The 19,856-nt window shown below is 40.1% G+C and overlaps 1 protein-coding gene across 1 annotated transcript in view; it reads right to left on the bottom strand.

Annotated features, from left to right (window-relative positions):
• Positions 1-15,813: 15,813 nt before the first annotated feature.
• The window catches only part of LOC126419296 (biogenesis of lysosome-related organelles complex 1 subunit 2), a 61,083-nt gene continuing 57,040 nt past the window's right edge, over positions 15,814-19,856 (bottom strand). Inside the window, exon 5 of the mRNA XM_050086470.1 lies at positions 15,814-15,850. Within this exon, the coding sequence (XP_049942427.1) occupies positions 15,829-15,850 (22 nt within the window). The 3' untranslated portion in view covers positions 15,814-15,828. The remainder of the gene's footprint in view (positions 15,851-19,856) is intronic.

The following is a 19,856-nucleotide window of genomic DNA, read 5'->3' as shown; positions in this document are numbered from 1 at the left end:
CTCTCCTGGGAATGTAGAATCTGTAGTAGAAACAAGTTAATAGAGGAGCAGGACCGTAAGATCTGTGCCCTTCAGGTGCAGTTACAATGCACAAACGAGGAACTAGATAGGTTGAGGAGGGTGAAGGGTGGTGGGGAATGGGAACTGGCAGTTGGCAAGAAGGTAGCTAGGAAGAGGAGGTATTCAGACAGTTTTACTTAGCATACATGCAATAGATATGACCAACTGTCAGAGTTGAGTGGAGAGGAGCCTCGTGTAACCGTAGATGTAGGTAACTTGCAGCAGTCCTCAGCAATTAGGAGGCCTAGGTTAATTGCAAAGTCTAGCAGAAAGAAGGTTCTGCTGCTAGGTGGTTCCCATGGTAGAGGTGTGGGCCAGCAGTTACAGGAAGTGTCGGGGAGTGAGTACCAGCTCACTAGCATTGTGAAGCCTAGTACAGGGTTGGCTCAGGTGACTGAAAGCATAGGGGAGCTATGTAAGAATTTTACGAAAGAGGATCAGGTAGTGATAGTGAGTGGAACAGGGAACAGTCTCGATAGGGATGGGGAATATGATGTCAGTGGTGACTTGGTTGAGATAGCTACTCAAACTGGTGGCACTAATGTGCTTTTCGTGCAGCACTTTTCAGCGTCATGATTGGACTCACCTTAATGCGGCTGTTAGGCGCGTTAATGTGGGGCTGGGGAGGGCACTGATGGAAGAGGGCATGGATCACATCTCAGTGGTGCCAGTTGGGTCTATCAGTAGATGGGTTTTCACTAGGAATGGCCTGCACCTCAATAGGTATGGGAAGGGGAGGCTGGCTAAGCTTATAGGTGACAGTGCAGTGGGTGGTGGTGGTGGTAGTGGTATCACTCATGGAAAAATTCCTGTAGTAGTTGGTGTTAGAGCTGCACCTTTTTTAGACTGAAGTCAGCTGATAGATATACCTGCTTAAAGGAAGTGCCTCTAACTAAGGGCTCACCTACAGATGATGTAATGTTTCCAAGTAGAGAAGGAATTAGCATATTTCATCAAAATATAAGAGGTATTAGAGATAAAGTTAGTGAACTGCTAATAGATGTTAACTCTGAAATTATTGGTATATCAGAGCACCACTTAAATAATTTGATAATTCAGAGGCTTCTTTTACCAGGCTACAGATTAGCTGGCTGTTTCTCAAGGAGTTCCTTGCGGGGTGGGGGAGTGGCTCTGTACATAAAAAACAGTATTTCATTTGAGTCCATAGATGTATCACGACACTGCACTGAACAGATATTTGAAAGTTGTGCAGCATTAGTTGAATTTAGTGAAACTAAACTTCTAATTGCTGTTGTTTATAGGTCCCCTAACTCCAACTTCAGAGCATTTTTGCTTAAGCTAAAGAGGGTTCTTGATTCACTTTGTAGGAAGTACCAGAAAGTAGTTATATGTGGTGGCTTCAATATTAATTGTGTACATGATTGTGCAAGAAAAAGGATGTTGGTAGATCGCCTAAATTCATATGATCTGATGCAAACTGTGCCTTTTCCAACTAGGGTGCAGGGGAACAGTAGCACAGTCATAGACAATATTTTTATTCATTCTTCATTACTAGATGGGCATTCTGTTGCTAAAAGGGTGAATGGCCTTTCAGACCATGATACACAAATTTTAGCACTAAAAGGTTTTTGTACTCAAACCAATGTCGTATTTAATTACAAACTACATAGGAAAGTTAATCCAACAGCAATAGAGAGTTTTTCAAAACTTGTCAAGGAACAAGAGTGGCAAGATGTTTATAGTGCCGATAATGTAGATGATAAATACAATGCTTTCCATAACACATTTCTCATGCTCTTTGAGAGTTGCTTTCCATTAGAACATTAGAACGGTGTACTAGCAGTAATGGACAGCCTGGTTGGCTGACTAGTGGGATACGGATATCATGTAGAACAAAGCGGGAATTATATCAAAATGTTAGAAGTAGTCACAATCAAGCTACAGTAGCCCATTACAAACAGTATTGTAAGGTGCTTAAAAATGTTATTAGCAAGGCAAAAAGTATGTGGTATGCAAATAGAATAGCTAATTCACTGGATAAAATTAAAGCCATATGGTCAGTTGTGGAGGAAGTGTCTGGTCAGCAGCACAAGGTTGATGATATAAAGTCAGTTCACAGTAATAATATTTCTGTCACTGATAAATCAGATATATGTACAGTATTTAACAACTATTTTCTGAGCATTGCTGGTGAATTAAATAAAAATTTAGTTTCAACAGGAAATCATATAAATTTCTTAGGAAATGCCTTTCCGAGATTGACGTCTGAAATACTCCTCTGTGATACAGACAAGAGGGAGATTGAGTCAATAATTAAATCACTGAAGACTAAGGACTCTCATGGTTATGATGGAGTGTCTAGTAGAATATTAAAGTACTGTGCTGCACATGTTAGCCCTGTATTTAGCCACATTTGTAATTTTTCCTTTAGGAATGGACAGTTTCCTGAGCGATTAAAGTACTCAGTAGTAAAGCCGCTTTATAAAAAGGGAGAAAGGGATAATGTAGATAATTTTAGACCTATTTCTATGCCATCAGTGTTTGCAAAAGTTATCGAAAAGGCTGCGTATGTAAGGTTAATTGATCCTTTTATATCACACGATTTGCTATCAAATGTACAGTTAGGCTTTAGAAGTCGTTTGACAACTGAAAATGCTATATTCTCTTTTCTCTGTGAGGTACTGGATGGGCTAAACAAAAAGTTTCGAACGCTTGGCGTATTTTTTGATTTAACGAAGGCATTTAACTGTGTTGATCTCACAATATTGCTCCAGAAGTTGGACCATTACGGAATAAGGGGAGTCGCTCACAATCGGTTCACCTCTTACTTTAGCAACAGGCAGCAAAAGATCATTATTCACAATGTTGATAACAGCTGTGATGTGGGATCTGAGTGGGGTACTGTCAACTGGGGGGGGGGGTGCCCCAGGGATCAGTGTTGGGGCCGCTCCTGTTCCTTATTTATATAAATGATATGCCCTCTAGTATTATTGGTAACTCTAAAATATTTCTGTTTGCTGATGACACTAGCTTGGTAGTAAAGGATGTTGTGTGCAACTGACTCGGTTTCAAGTAGTGCAGTACATGACCTCAGATCATGGCTTGTAGAAAATAAGCTAACGTTAAATCACAGTAAGACTCAGTTTTTACAGTTTCTAACACACAATTCAACAAGACCTTAAGTTTTAATCTCACAGAACGGGCATATGATTAGTGAAACTGAACAGTTCATATTCCTAGGTGTTCAGATAGATAGTAAGCTGTCGTGGAAAGCCCACATTCAGGATCTTGTTCAAAGACTTAATACTGCCATTTTAACTATTCGAACGGTATCAAAAGTGAGTGATACGTCGACACGTAAATTAGTCTACTTTGCTTATTTTCATTCACTTATGTCATATGGTGTTATGTTTTGGAGTAACTCTTCCCATTCTACAAGGATATTTTTGGCTCAGAAACGGGCGGTTCGGGCAATAAGTGGTGTCAGTTCACGAACCTCTTGTCGGCCTCTGTTCACGAGTCTGGGTATTTTGACATTGGCCTCTCAATATGTATATTCCTTATTGTTGTTTCTTGTTCCAACATTAGTTTATTTCCAACAATAAGCAGCTTTCACTCTGTTAATACTCGACAGAAATCAAACCTCCATTTGGATCGGACTTCCTTAACTCTTGTGCAAAAAGGTGTGCAGTATACTGCTGCATCCATTTTCAATAAGCTGCCACTCGAATTCAAAAATCTTAGCAGTAATCCACGCGCTTTCAAATCGAAACTGAAGAGTTTCCTCATGGGTCACTCCTTCTATTCTGTCGAGGAGTTCCTTGAAAAATTAAGCTGATTCTCATTGTATTGCCGATAGCGTTTGCTTAAACTTATGGACTGATTTTCTTTCAGTTTCATGAACATTTATTTTTATCTGTTATTACTTTTATGTTGTAAGTTCATGTACTGACACGTTCCATGACCTTGGAGATTTGCTCCTCAATTTGGTCCTACGGAACTTGACATGTAAATAAATAAATAAATAACAGCATAAAAAATATGTTTATGTTTTCTGCTGTGCCCAACATTATGCTCAACCAATTTTATGCACATATTTCATGACTGCAAGTTAATTAAAATATTGTTTCTAATAATGCCTGAGCCTGCTGACATTGTTATAACGTTATACACGTAACAGCAGTTGCGACCACATGGCAGTTACTTTCTGGCACAGTGAGAGTTATTGGCAGTTGTATTTATGGTAGAAGTTGAAGGCTACTTGCTAAGACCAGAAACTGAGAATGTCAATTTTCAATTATTAATTGCACCAGCCAAGTAAAACTGTAAATGTGACATTAACATCCAGGCTACAAAGGGCCATGGAAAGTCTACCCCTTGCAGCATCATGCGGATGCAGTATGGAGGGGCATATGGTCATCATACTTCTCTCCTGGATATTTTGCAGACTTTCCAGGCCATCTAGCCACTACTACTCTGTTAAGTAGCTGCTCAATTGGCACCTTAAAGCCAAGTGCACCCTGTAACAGTCCTCTCACAAAGGGCAAGTATTTGGCAGTAAAATGTAGTGTTACCTGTTCTGATAATTAGTGTTATTTACTGCAAATATGCTTTGTTGATAACCTGAGGCACACACAGTCAATAAAATGAATATGTTGGGTTTTATTACTTTACTTTCATGACCTGTTTAATAACAGGAAATGTTACCACTATTAACAGTGGGCAGCACTGCACATATGTTGATAAGCCATAAGGTGACAGATGTGTGTCCAATACTGACATTCACCTTCCATCCAGAGGAACTCACACCCACCATTGTCTGACATTTCCTTCTAAGACGAGAATAAACTTATCTCATCAAGCACTCCAGAAGGCACACTGATGGACTTTTTGGGCAATTCCAGAGGCACTGGAGGTGCCTCAGCTTTTACCACCAGTATGCCAATAATGCTGCAGATTGAATCCTTAAGATGGTGGCCAGTGCAGTTTCTAACTGTTTCCAGACAGCTGCCAATTCTCATTATGTTTGCACATGGCAGGTACATTCACCAACCATTTCCTACTATGTGCAACTATACAGGGTGGTCAATTGATCATGACCAGGCCAAATATCTCACAATATAAGCGTCAAACAAAAAAGCTACAAAGAACGAAACTTGTCTAGCTTGAGGGGGGAAACCAGATGATGCTATGGTTGGCCCGCTAAATGGCACTGCCAAGTTCAAACAGATATCAACTGTGTTTTTTTAAATAGGAACCCCCATATTTTATTACATATTCATGTAGTACGTAAGGATATATGAATGTTTTAGTTGGACCACTTTTTTCTCTTTGTGATAGGTGGCGCTGTAATAGTCACAAACATATGGCTCACAATTTTAGATGAACAGTTGGTAACAGGTAGGTTTTTTAAATTGAAATACAGAACATAGGTATGTTTGAACATTTTATTTTGGTTGTTCCAGTGTGATACATGTACCTTTGTGAACTTATCATTTCTGAGAATGCATGCGGTTTCAGCGTGATTACCTGCAAATACCATATTAATGCAATAAATGCACAAAATGATGACCATCAACCTCAATGCATTGGCAATAAGTGTAATGATATTCCTCTCAACAGCAAGTAGTTTGCCTTCCGTAATGGTCGCACATGCATTGACAATGTGCTGACGCATGTTGTCAGGCATTGTCAGTGGATCATGATAGCAAATATCCTTCAACTTTCCCCACAGAAAGAAATCCAGGGAGGTCAGATCCGGTGAACTTGCGGGCCATGGTATGCTGCTTCGACGACCAATCCACCTGTCACGAAATATGCTCTTCAATACAGCTTCAACTGCATGCGAGCTATGTGCCGGACATCCATCATGTTGGAAGTACATCGCCATTCTGTCATGCAGTGAAATATCTGGTAGTAACATCGGTAGAACATTATGTAGGAAATCAGCATACATTGCACCATTTAGATTGCCATCGATAAAATGGGGGCCAATTATGCTTCCTCCAATAATGCCGCACCATACATTAACCTGCCAAGGTCGCTGATGTTCCACTTGTCACAGCCATCATGGATATTCCGTTGCCCAATAGTGCATATTATGCTGGTTTACGTTACCGCTGTTAGTGGATGATGCTTTGTCACTAAATAGAATGCGTGCAAAAAATCTGTCATCATCCTGTAATTTCTCTTGTGCCCAGTGGCAGAACTGTACACAACGTTCAAAGTCATCGCCATGCAATTCCTGGTGCATAGAAATATGGTACGGGTGCAATTTATGTTGATGTATCATTCTCAACACCGACGTTTTTGAGATTCCCAATTCTCACGCAATTTGTCTGCTACTGATGTGCAGATTAGCGACAGCAGCTAAAACACCTACTCGGGCATCATCATTTGTTGCAGGTCGTGGTTGACGTTTCACATGTGGCTGATCACTTCCTGTTTCCTTAAATAATGTAACAATGTGGCAAACCGTCCGGACACTTGGATGATGTTGTCCAGGATACCAAGCAGCATACATAGCACACGTCCATTGGGCATTTTGATCACAATAGCCATTCATCAACATGATATGGACCTTTTCCACAATTGGTAATTGGTCCATTTTAACACGGGTAATGTATCACAAAGCAAATACCGTCCGCACTGGCAGAGTGTTACGTTATACCACGTACTTATATGTTTGTGACTATTACAGCGCCATCTATCACCAAGCGAAAAAAGTGTTCCAACTAAAACATTCATATTCCTTTACATACTACACGAATATGTAATAAAAAATGGGGGTTCCTATTTTTAAAAAACGCAGTTCATATCTGTTTGACCTATGGCAGTGCCATCTAGCAGGCCAACCATAGCACCATCTGGTTTCCCCCTTCAAGCTAGACAAGTTGTGTTCTTTGTATTTTGTTCATTTGATGCTTATTTTGTGAGATATTTGGCCTGGTCACTATCAATGGACCACCTCGTATAGCAACATGAAAGAATTCGGAGACTAACTAAGAAGCTACAGGCAGAGTCCTTCAACAATACATAGAACTAAACAAAGGGCACTTTAGTGTGTTATTTATTGATCACAGTTCAGGCAACAGTGGCACTTATGATGGCATTCAACTATGCTAAGAATTCAAATATGCATGAACCTAGCTCTATTAAACAAAAAGTGAAGTGAAGAAATTTGCAGCTTCACACACAGATTAAGACTAAATAATGAAGAAAGCTATGCTAAGTGCAGTGCACTGTGATGATCACTTCATATATACACTCCTGGAAATGGAAAAAAGAACACATTGACACCGGTGTGTCAGTCCCACCATACTTGCTCCGGACACTGGGAGAGGGCTGTACAAGCAATGATCACACGCACGTCACAGCGGACAAACCAGGAACCGCGGTGTAGGCCGTCGAATGGCGCTAGCTGCGCAGCATTTGTGCACCGCCACCGTCAGTGTCAGCCAGTTTGCCGTGGCATACGAAGCTCCATCGCAGTCTTTAACACTGGTAGCATGCCGCGACAGCGTGGACGTGAACCGTATGTGCAGTTGACGGACTTTGAGCGAGGGCTTATAGTGGGCATGCGGGAGGCCGGGTGGACGTACCGCCGAATTGCTCAACACGTGGGGCGTGAGGTCTCCACAGTACATCGATATTGTCGCCAGTGGTCGGCGGAAGGTGCACGTGCCCGTCGACCTGGGACCGGACCGCAGCGACACACGGATGCACGCCAAGACCGTAGGATCCTACGCAGTGCCTTAGGGGACCGCACCGCCGCTTCCCAGCAAATTAGGGACACTGTTGCTCCTGGGGTATCGGCGAGGACCATTCGCAACCGTCTCCATGAAGCTGGGCTACGGTCCCGCACACCGTTAGGCCGTCTTCCGCTCACGCGCCAACATCGTGCAGCCCGCCTCCAGTGGTGTCGCGACAGGCGTGAATGGAGGGACGAATGGAGACGTGTCGTCTTCAGCGATGAGAGTCGCTTCTGCCTTGGTGCCAATGATGGTCGTATACGTGTTTGGCGCCGTGCAGGTGAGCGCCACAATCAGGACTGCATACGACCGAGGCACACAGGGCCAACACCCGGCATCATGGTGTGGGGAGCGATCTCCTACACTGGCCGTACACCACTGATGATCGTCGAGGGGACACTGAATAGTGCACGGTACATCCAAACCGTCATCGAACCCATCGTTCTACCATTCCTAGACCGACAAGGGAACTTGCTGTTCCAACAGGACAATGCACGTCCGCATGTATCCCGTGCCACCCAACGTGCTCTAAAAGGTGTAAGTCAACTACCCTGGCCAGCAAGATCTCCGGATCTGTCCCCCATTGAGCATGTTTGGGACTGGATGAAGCGTCGTCTCACGCGGTCTGCACGTCCAGCATGAACGCTGGTCCAACTGAGGCGCCAGGTGGAAATGGCATTGCAAGCCGTTCCACAGGACTACATCCAGCATCTCTACGATCGTCTCCATGGGAGAATAGCAGCCTGCATTGCTGCGAAAGGTGGATATACACTGTACTAGTGCCGACATTGTGCGTGCTCTGTTGCCTGTGTCTATGTGCCTGTGGTTCTGTCAGTGTGATCATGTGATGTATCTGACCCCAGGAATGTGTCAATAAAGTTTCCCCTTCCTGGGACAATGAATTCACGGTGTTCTTATTTCAATTTCCAGGAGTGTAACATTATTGCCAGACTCTGGTGTGTTACACTCTACAGCACCACTTGAGCGTTAAGACAGAGGGTAAAAGAAATTGACTGTTTCATTATGGAACAAGGGTCCATTAACATTTTCCACCATTGATAAATGTTCCACATCCTGTGTACATTTCATCACATTGGTTTTAGCTTTGTATTTATATTGCATCTTATTATAATAACTGTAATTCAGTAGTTGAAGTAATATCTTGCATTCTTCATTTATGCAATGACAAAAAGTAAGCGAATTTTAAAAATTTCACAAGGCTTGCACATCATTTGTAATAACTGTAAAATTTGTATGATTTTATGTACATGCACCTCCACAAATTACACAAAACTCAGTCACCATTACTGCTTGAACTGTGAGCTGTGAAGCAAGACTATTTTAATAGGGTTATCAATATCTCTTTGGAACTATAAATGTCATACATGCTGCCCTTTCATTAAATTATAAAAAACAGTAAACTGAAACTAATACATTAAGGTAATAATTGTACATTAGGTTATTTAGTATGTACATTTCTGTAAGAAACAATGAAACTAATCATCCATAATTCCACATACAGGTAGTGTCAGAAATATCCTGTCAGGAATCGAACCTCTATCACAGACGTCTAAGCAACCTAGCCACATTTCCAGTGCATTTCATGCTGCTGAAGAAAGATGGTTCTTATCATTTTGGCTATGACACAGGTTAGTATTTACCTCAGTAAATTAATATGAAATATGTTATCAGGAGTACAGAAAATGCACCTGAAGCATGTATTCCACTTAATTATAAATAAAAGGTCATATTGGAAAATACAGATTTCTGATGTTCTAGTCAACAAAGACAACGCAATGGTACTTTAATTCATACTTCAAAAACCACCAGTGATTTAACTGTAGATTCATACGAAACAATAAGAATACTAACATATACAGATTGAGCCTGAACACAAGCACATTAAGGAAATGAAATGGAACAACCTTTAACATGTGCAGCATAATCTCTCCTCAGGTGCTTAATTCAAGGGTTGGTTGGCAGCAGTCTAGCTGGCAGCAGATGTCCAGTGTCCATATGTTTCCTTCTACTTCTTTTTTTTGTGTCAGTTTTTGTGACTGGGTTGCCAACATACTTCATAATTTAATCTCTGTACTCTAGCTGTGATCGTCCTCTATTTTTTTATGTTAACCATAGCAATTAGCTTGTATTATAGTACTTGCAAAGGATTCAAAAGTGTACATGACTAGGGAAAATTGATGGAAGAAACTGCCTATGTCTAAAATCACTTGTGTCTCACAGTAGATTTTAACTTAATACAGATCTTTCTTTCTTTAGGAAATAGCCTTCTGAGCTAAACACTTTAATTTAATATGTAAAACCTCTCCTGAGCCTTACATTTTCTTTCTTGTGAAAAAGGGCATTTGCAGTTCAAGAAAAGGACAGTTTCTGTCTTAAAATGCACAAAATCAAATTCCATGTGCATTATCTTCAAATCTGACTTGTCAGTCTTGAATCACCCCTCTGCCACTGTTAGAAACAGACTGACTTTGGAAAATCACAATAAAACCAAGTCTGGATGGCTGGCTGGGAATTTGAATCTTCATCCTCTAAAATGTGAGTTCAAAGTCTTAATACTATGCCATCTCACTCAGTGTGATTACTAGCTAGGCCAAAGTCTGCCACTTGGATGGTAATATGAAGCATTCAGTTAAAATCTGCCACACATCAAAAGCTATGACATATTTAAGAAATAACTCTAAATCTCTCGCTGGTGCCAAGAACTTAATCCATTACTGAATGGTTGGTTTAATTCATTACAGCTCAATCCATTACTGAGTGGTTGTTTTAATTGATTACAGTATTTGTAATTACCCTCTCAGCCTCTTAAGAGTTGGAATAAGAAAGACAAAACCCACTATTAATATGTCACACACACACACACACACACACACACACACACACACACACACACACACACAGACACACGACTGCAGTCTCAGGCAACTGCGACTCAGCATCTCTGCTATATGCTGAGAAGCAACTTTTCATAATATTGTTACATTCCGTCCTGGATTTTCCATCATTTGATTTTCTTATTTTCACGTTACAGATCAGCTTATCTGCTTGGTATATCAGAATCCATACCTATTATAAAAATGGATGTACACATATGTGTATGTATGGATGCATGGGTATTCCACATCTCCTCCTAAACCACTGGATTGATTTCAATGAAACTTGTTACACACATCACTTACTATCTGCATGGGTGGAAGTGAAAAAGAAGTATAGCCCACGACATTTGAATATCCATATTTTATTCATCCATGATTGGAAAATGTAATTACTTTGTGACTTTCAACAAACTTAAGACATACTTTCACATCTTTATGAAACTTTTTCTTGCTTACAACCCCTGCAAAATGATCAAAGAAAAAATGTTTATCACTAACTAAATTTTCACTGTTTCTGAAGTAAAACTGCAGCAGGAAGCATGACATTTCAATTTGGTACTTCTTTACTACTAACTGCATTTGTGACACATTTTTGCAGACAGTCTTCCCCTATGCCACTCAATATACCAACTAAATATCATTGTACAACACATAGCTGAGCAGATATGACATCATAAACATTGAGATGCATGAAAAACAGCCACATAATTCATGACCTTTAAATGTATTACTTCTTTATTACTAAATCTATTCACAACACATTTCTCTGGCAGTAGGCACATATATCGCTGGATGAAACTCCAAGATTATATCATTGTATGATACGACATCAGACATTGAGCTGCATGAAAATGAAATTGCACAGCGAAATTCACTACATATACAGGTGAAAGATGTGTACAAAACCTTGTGAAATATTTTAAATATATGTGAAATATATATGACATGTGCATACATGGGAAAAGCTACAGGTAAAAAGCTATTTGTCATCCACGTTTTACTTCCATACATGGCTACACTCCATACAAATACTTTCAGAAATGACTTCCTGACATTTAAATCTATACTCAATGTTAACAAATTTTTCTTCTTCAGAAACACTTTCCTTGCCATTGACAGTCTACATTTTATATCCTCTCTAGTTCGACCATCATCAGTTATTTTGCTCCCCAGATAGCAAAACACCTTTACTACTTTAAGTGTCTCATTTGCTAATCTAATTCCCTCAGCATCATCCGACTTAATTCGACTACATTCCATTATCCTCGTTTTGTGTTTGTTGTTGTTCATCTTATATCCTCCTTTCAAGAAACTGTCCATTCCGTTCAACTGTTCTTCTAAGTCCTTTGCTGTCTCTGACAGAATTACAATGTCATCAGCGAACCTCAAATTTTTTTTCTTCTCCATGGATTTTAATACCTACTTCGAACTTTTGTTTTGTTTCCTTTATTGCTTGCTCAATATACAGATTGAATAACATTGGGGATAGGCTACAACCCTGTCTCACTCCCTTCTCAACCGCTGCTTCCCTTTCATGCCCCTCGACTCTTATAACTGCCATCTGGTTTCTATACAAATTGTAAATAGCCTTTTGCTCCCTGTAGTTTACCCCTGGCACCTTCAGAATTTGAAAGAGAGTATTCCAATCAACATTGTCAAAAGCTTTCTCTAAGTCTACAAATGCTAGAAACGTAGGTTTGCCTTTCCTTAATCTAGCTTCTAAGATAAGTCATAGGGTCAGTATTGCCTCACGTGTTCCAACATTTCTATGGAATCCAAACTGATCTTCCCTGAGGTCGACTTCTACCAGTTTTTCGATTCACCTGTAAAGAAATCGCGTTAGTATTTTGCAGCTGTGACTTATTAAACTGATAGTTCGGTATTTTTCACATCTGTCAACACCTGCTTTCTTTGGGATTGGAATTATTATATTCTTCTTGAAGTCTGAGGGTATTTCGCCTGTCTCATACATCTTGCTCACCAGATGGTAGAGTTTTGTCAGGACTGGCTCTCCCAAGGCTGTCAGTTGTTCTAATGGAATGTTGTCTACTCCGGGGGCCTTGTTTAGACTCAGGTCTTTCAGTCCTCTGTCAAACTCTTCATGCAGTATCATATCTCCCATTTCATCTTCGTCTACATCCTCTTCCATTTCCATAATATTGTCCTCAAGTACATCGCCCTTGTATAGACCCTCTATATACTCCTTCCACCTTTCTGCTTTCCCTTCTTTGTTTAGAACTGGGTTTCCATCAAAGCTCTTGATATTCATGCAAGTGGTTCTCCTTTCTCCAAAGGTCTCTTTACTTTTCCTGTAGGCAGTATCTATCTTAGCCCTAGTGAGATAAGCCTCTACATCCTTACATTGGTCCTCTAGCCATCCCTGCTTAGCCATTTTGCACTTCCTGTCGATCTCATTTTTGAGACGTTTGTGTTCCTTTTTGCTTGCTTCATTTACTGCATTTTTATATTTTCTCCTTTCATCAATTAAATTCAATATTTCTTCTGTTACCCAAGGGTTTCTACTAGCCCTCGTCTTTGTACCTATTTGATCCTCTGCTGCCTTCACTATTTCCTCCATCAAAGCTACCCATTCTTCTTCTACTGTATTTCTTTCCCCCATTCCTGTCAATTGTTCCCTTATGCTCTTCCTGAAACTCTGTACAACCTCTGGTTCTTTCAGTTTATCCGGATCCCACCTCCTTAAATTCCCACAAATATAAGACTGGAATAAACACACATGGGCAACAGACCCAGTTAGTTGTTATATAAATGTCACTGAGTAAATCAACGTGGAGTGGGACGATTTGATTTTCCGTAACGAGTGATTACGTAACTTGGTTCCCTGCCATTAACCCAGATTAGAAAACCATAAATCTGGATTGCATCTACAATTTCTGTGATTTAAGATGACTTACATCTATAATGATGCTTTATGCATATAAAAAACACACATTCATTGTGGCTTTAGTTGTATAAAATAAGTACACTGGAGTATACATTAGGAACCCCCAGGAGACATCTTGCTAATACTGTATACCCCCATCTCTAGCCATAATAGGGGCCTCAACAAGGTGTGGCAGAGGATCCACAGGTTTCTTATCACGTTATCCAACTGACACCACTCAAATGCAAATATTTCCTAGAGCTACCAAACTGCATGGATGTCGATTGCTGTGTTTCACCTGCTGTTTGAAGTAGTGCCAAACATTTTCTATGGGATTAAGATTATATGATTTAACAAAGTAGTTGATGTGCAAAAGGATTCCTGAATGTTTGACAAATCAGGAATGTGTGTATGCAGCTCTGAGAATGCAGGTTTCATCATCTTGAGTGTCCCCAGCTTACTCATAACAAAGATGTAGAAGAAATGGCAACACTTGGTCATCACAACAGATAAACATCCTTGCAAATTCACAATAACATGAGTGAGTGGTTCTATAATCAGAGCACTCGACACCTTACATATTTTGCAGAGAGCCAAATTCCTACTCTTTGGACCACTTTATGCCTCCAGTCAGTTGATGTCCACTTTCTATGTTGTTTGGCCCACTTAAGATGTGCAATATTATCTGCTGCTTGAGCAATGGCCTTTTGCAGAGTATCTGGCTCCAAATGTCCATTATACACTGTTTCCTTCACAGTGTTCTCTCAGAAACTAGGTGAAATGGACCAGAATTTGCTGACAGCAGCAACCAATTGTCGATTTTAAGGCAAAGCACTTGTCTCCTGTCCATGTTGGTTAGGATCTATTTACAACCACTGTTCCTATACCATGTTAGATGGTAGTGAGTAGTACACCATTCTTGTAAAAACATTGGAGAGTCTACACTGATACACCAACGAATTTGGCAACCTCACTCATTGTGTACATCCAAACACGATGCTCCTTTCTGCCATTCTGTCACATCTTCACATTGACCTATCTTATTTCACTGATTCCATACAGCTGACTGACACCTCTTCACTGCCATTACTTACTTCAGTGGTGGAGGGTCACATGGCTGCCTGGTGCCAGTTCTGTTCCATCTACAGTGTTCCAAAGAGACCAATGTCTCTTGTAAGCAGGTGATATCTGGCTGTGTGTGTTGGTTCTCATGTTGAAGAAAGACAGATGCATAATACACAGCCAGAAAAGAAATTAGTACATCCTTTTAGAGGTTTCCAATACACAGGATTTATTGATGCAACAGTGATTGTGGAGTACATGAAATGATTACGTTTGCAGATCAATAGCACAACTGGTTCTGAGGTACCAGGTACCAATGCATGCTGAAACACCCATATTAGTACATGATGTATCCTCCACAGGCGGCAATGCAGGCTCTGGCATCCAGTTGATCATACAGGTAGGGAATTCTGCCCTGGGACATGTTATGCCATGCCTGCTCAATGTGTTCACATAGTCCTGTAAGACTTGTTGGTTGATGAATTACGGGAGTCACTTCTTATCCCATCATATCCCACACATTCTCAATTGGAGACAAGTCAGGAGATAATGCTGGCCAGGGAATTTGCTGCATGTCTTGCAGAGCATGTTGAGTTCTTTGGGCATTGTGTAGGCATGTGCCAACCTGTTGGAATTAGAGGTGTGCATGCCCATAGTCCCAATGCTAAAAACTGGTTCATGATGTCATGATGACATGTCTAGGCTCACAAGCCCTCTTATTTGTGTTGTGGTAGCTGTATGATCTGCCACTGCTGCCCTTACGATATGACAATACTAGTGGGTGTCTGTGCAGCATGGACATCCAGTACCTCATCTACATGTGAGAGTATGCTCTTGTGGCCACTGATACTAGCTTTTATGGACAACTGACACAACATGTCCAACTTGGATGGTATTCTCTGAAAGGACCATTCCACCACTCAGAAGGCCACAATTTGACCCCTTTCAAACTCACTCAGCTGGCATTAAAAATTATGGTTAGAATAAAAAGATGAATTATGGCTCTGGTGAAAAGTATTTGATTTGTGTAGAAAGCATCACTTATTTTTATTAGTTAATACATGATTACAGTACAGATGATTGTACATGTAAATCTCATAGACAGACATCTTAGAGTTTTATGTAATAGTATAACACTTCTATTACAGTCATTTGTTATAGCTTCTTTACTGTATGGTAATGTGCATCTCCTTTGTTGTGACTGTTGGTATCTTCAATCCGCATCTTCATTATCACTGGCAACAGAATTTATGCAGTTTAATATTATTTGTACATACTAAGTAGCAGCATCATGTTCTTTTTCCTTCATATTCCTTGATTAACAAATACAGAGTATTTCAGAATTTCTAGTACAGGCTTCTAGGCGTTGTAGAGGGAACATAGTTGACAAAGTTTTGATAAGGAACCTATATCCAGAAACGTACAGTTTGCATGTAAAACAAGTTTGAAGATCAGATCACTTTTGAAGCTCCCACTTCACAGCACGCACACACCGGAGACAATAAACTCTGACCTCTGTGCTCTACAGAAGCTGCTCCCTATGGTAACACTGCTGTTCATTCCACAAGGTGTACTTGTGATGCATACTTTCACACATGTCAACAACTCTGGTGCACATCTGTGGAGCACCATAGTCAACTTATCAGTTTCTCACAGCCATTGTCGCAGCCAGACAAAAATAGTATTTAATGGACTGAAATGTACCAGAAATCGTTCTCAATATATGTGTTTTGCAGCTCTACCGTTATGTACTGTACAGTCAAGTGTGAGATTTGAAAGTGATCTGATCTCCAAACTTATTTTGTATCCAAATGGCACATTCCTGGACATCAGGTCCTTATTAAAACTTCATCTAGTAAATTCATCATGCAACACCTAGAAGTCCTTAATAAGTGCGTGCGCGCCCACACACACACACACACACACACACACACACACACACACACACACACACACACTACTAACTAACTAACCAACTTCATGCTCACTTAGTTAAAAGCAAGAACTGTATCTACACAAGTATACCTCATGCATTCAACTTCCACAGACATTCCACACTGAATCCTCTGCCTTTAATGTACCATTAGTGGTACAAAACAAAAGCAAACTGGTGCTTTTCATTTATTACCATTAGTGGTGTTTATAAATACCGTTATTCACATTCCAGTAACTTCACTACTTCCAGTTATCCTCACTTACTGGTATTATGTCACCATTGTTACTGAATTCTTTACAGGGAACTATTCTAGTCATTACAGTCCTTGTTATTTATTTATACTAACACTCTCCTACTTTAGTTATTAACATACTTAAACAGAAAGGCATATTCCCAGGGCCATTACAGCCAGTCATGCTGTTCATTAGGGATACCCTAGCCAGACGAAAGTGATGGAACTCCAGAAGACACCTTTGTTTGTTAGTGGATAATGATCATGCAAGTTTTCCCATTACTACTACTACTACTACTACTACTACTACTACTACTACTACTACTACCACAACTATTTTTATGTACTCACCCTCTCCATAGCTATGATTTGAAGAGTACTGTAGTATAACTAATTGATAATTTGAATTCTTACTGTCATACATGATTATTAATACTGCTTTTCTAACAATGAAATAGTACCCCACCTTCTATTCTTGCCGGCCGCGGTGGCCGTGCGGTTCTGGCGCTGCAGTCCGGAACCGCGGGACTGCTACAGTCGCAGGTTCGAATCCTGCCTCGGGCATGGGTGTGTGTGATGTCCTTAGGTTAGGTAGGTTTAAGTAGTTCTAAGTTCTAGGGGACTTATGACCTAAGATGTTGAGTCCCATAGTGCTCAGAGCCATTTGAACCATTTGAACCTTCTATTCTTCAAGATTGAGGTACAATATATGAGCACAACAACAACAGCAACAACAACAATAACAATAATAATAATAATAATAATAATAATAAATTGTGGGGATCACACCTGGCATATTACACAGCAAACTTCAAGTTTTCAGTATGTAACCCAATGTGTAAATTGCGAACTGTGTATTGTCCATTTCTAATTCACCTGGCACTTCTTAAACATACATACAACTAGTGCCGACATTGTTGTATTACTAAAAGATATTACTATAAAGCCAGTAATGAAATATACACTGTTGTTTAGTTGACATCGTTGTTGAATTCCTTACCTTGAGACTGGAAAATATTCGAAGCAGCATTGTTGGCTGCATGTCTTTCTGTTAGTGCATTTCTTTCCTCTGACAGTTCCTTGGTAAAGTAAACCTAATGTACTGTAGTGCCTCATTTCCTTAGTTGAAACAGTGTACAAAACACACACATACACGCATTTATATACAGAATGTTTACAAATTCAATGTCCAAAATGATAGATATGATGAAGAAAACAACAAATATATGTAATTAAGCAACCAGTTGTAGCAAATGCATATTGGTTGATTATGGGATACCCTGGAGGTCCCTGTCGAAACTGAGAATAAAACAACATTAAATGTGTTTCATCCCTTTATTTTTCTGTTTAGTGTTATAATAAATGCTGAAAATTAACAACATTAACTTCAGCGTACAGCCAGTATCTGCATAACAGGCCATCCTATGTTTTATGGAAAATGTGTGGCATGGTCTCTGTGAGTGTGACTCCTACAAGAATTTTTGCAAGTAATACTTCCTCCTCATCCACAGAGGTAGAACACCCTTTAGTTTTCATATAGCACCTCAAAAAGAAGTCTAATGGAGTGAGGTTCAGATATCTTCCAGTGCCATGTACATGTCTTCTCCAGCAAATCCACTGATTGCTGAAAGTGTGGATTAATGCTGCACATATTGGAGCTGCAAGATGCACTGGGATCCCAGCTTGCTGGAACCACATCCTCCCTTTGATACATAGGGGTAACACCTCTAATAACATCAACATTTGCTCTTGCAGAAACAGTCCGTACATTGGCCACCTGAATCAAGGTGGCAACATGTAGGGCCTAAGCAAGTATTCACCTACAATACTGGCCAACATTTTTACTGCAAATTGCCTCTGACAATCCTGCATAACTGCCATAAATTTACATGGGTTTTCTTCCAGCCATACATGCAAGTTATAAAATTGTACATGATTTCCTGTCAAACCGAGCCTCATCTGTGGAACAACTTAAGGAAATTGAGGGTCTTTGATAGTCAGTTATGGACACCAGCGTACACACTGAAGCTAAGTTAGATAATCATCTGGTAGGACAGAAAGAATGGAACAGCTGCTTATGAAACACATTCCATACCAAACTTAACAATGGTGAACACTGAACTTAGTGTCAATTGCTCATGTATTTGTCTTTTGCCTGTTTTCAAAGTGTAGCAGCAAGTCTTCCTAAAAGGCTGCTGTAGGCACCATCTGTGGTTTGCCTGCATTGGGCCTGTGTACCATCAATGTGGCAATATTGCCCAGTTGACTATGGATTACAGTAAATATGCAATAATGTGGACATTTTTGTGCAGAGAAACATTTGTGATACATTTGCTGGGCTCTGCAACCACTGCTTTTAGCTACACCATAAGCAAAGTGCATGTCTTGCCCTTCTCTCCATGGAGAACTGTCACATAGGCACTACAGCACTAAATTCTGTTTACTGGCTCAATACAAATATCTGGATGTCACAACATTAAATACCTCAAATAAATTGTGGTTTGATGATATTTGAAGGAGGGTTTTTTTATCTCCTTCCAGCCTGAGCACATGTACACATCCTTAGTCCTCATTCAGTATATCTTTCTGACATCTTGTTTCTTAAATAAATGTATTTGCTGTTGTCTCCACCACAATATTTGCCAATGAATCTACAATGTATTCAGCTGGTACAGTGTAACTGTACAGAGACTGGACTAGAAAAGATTGATTATGAAATTCGTTGCCACAAAAATGGAAACAGCCATGTGTGTTATAAAAGAAATGTACAGCAAAAGATGCTTCTTAAAATACATGAAAATGAACACTACAACACAGTTTTCAAATCAAAGAGTCTTTATGGAGCTGAAACACAAATTTTAAACAGAAAGTGCAAAATTGAAGAATTTGTCTGTTGTAGTCACCCATTAAAACCTAACTTTCAGTAAATCAGCATATTACAACAGGCCAAGTTATGACCCTCCTTTTTTTGGGTAAAAAGCAAGATTCCCTCAGTTTTGTGAAGACCTAAAAGAAGGAAAATAAATGATAGCCCAAAGGATAAAGCCAGGTGAATGGCTACTATTCTAATACC

Source organism: Schistocerca serialis, chromosome 9 (assembly GCF_023864345.2).
Source record: "Schistocerca serialis cubense isolate TAMUIC-IGC-003099 chromosome 9, iqSchSeri2.2, whole genome shotgun sequence".
Lineage (NCBI taxonomy): Eukaryota > Metazoa > Arthropoda > Insecta > Orthoptera > Acrididae > Schistocerca > Schistocerca serialis.
Note: the sequence above shows the minus strand (reverse complement) of the source record. Positions and strands in the feature narration are given on the sequence as shown.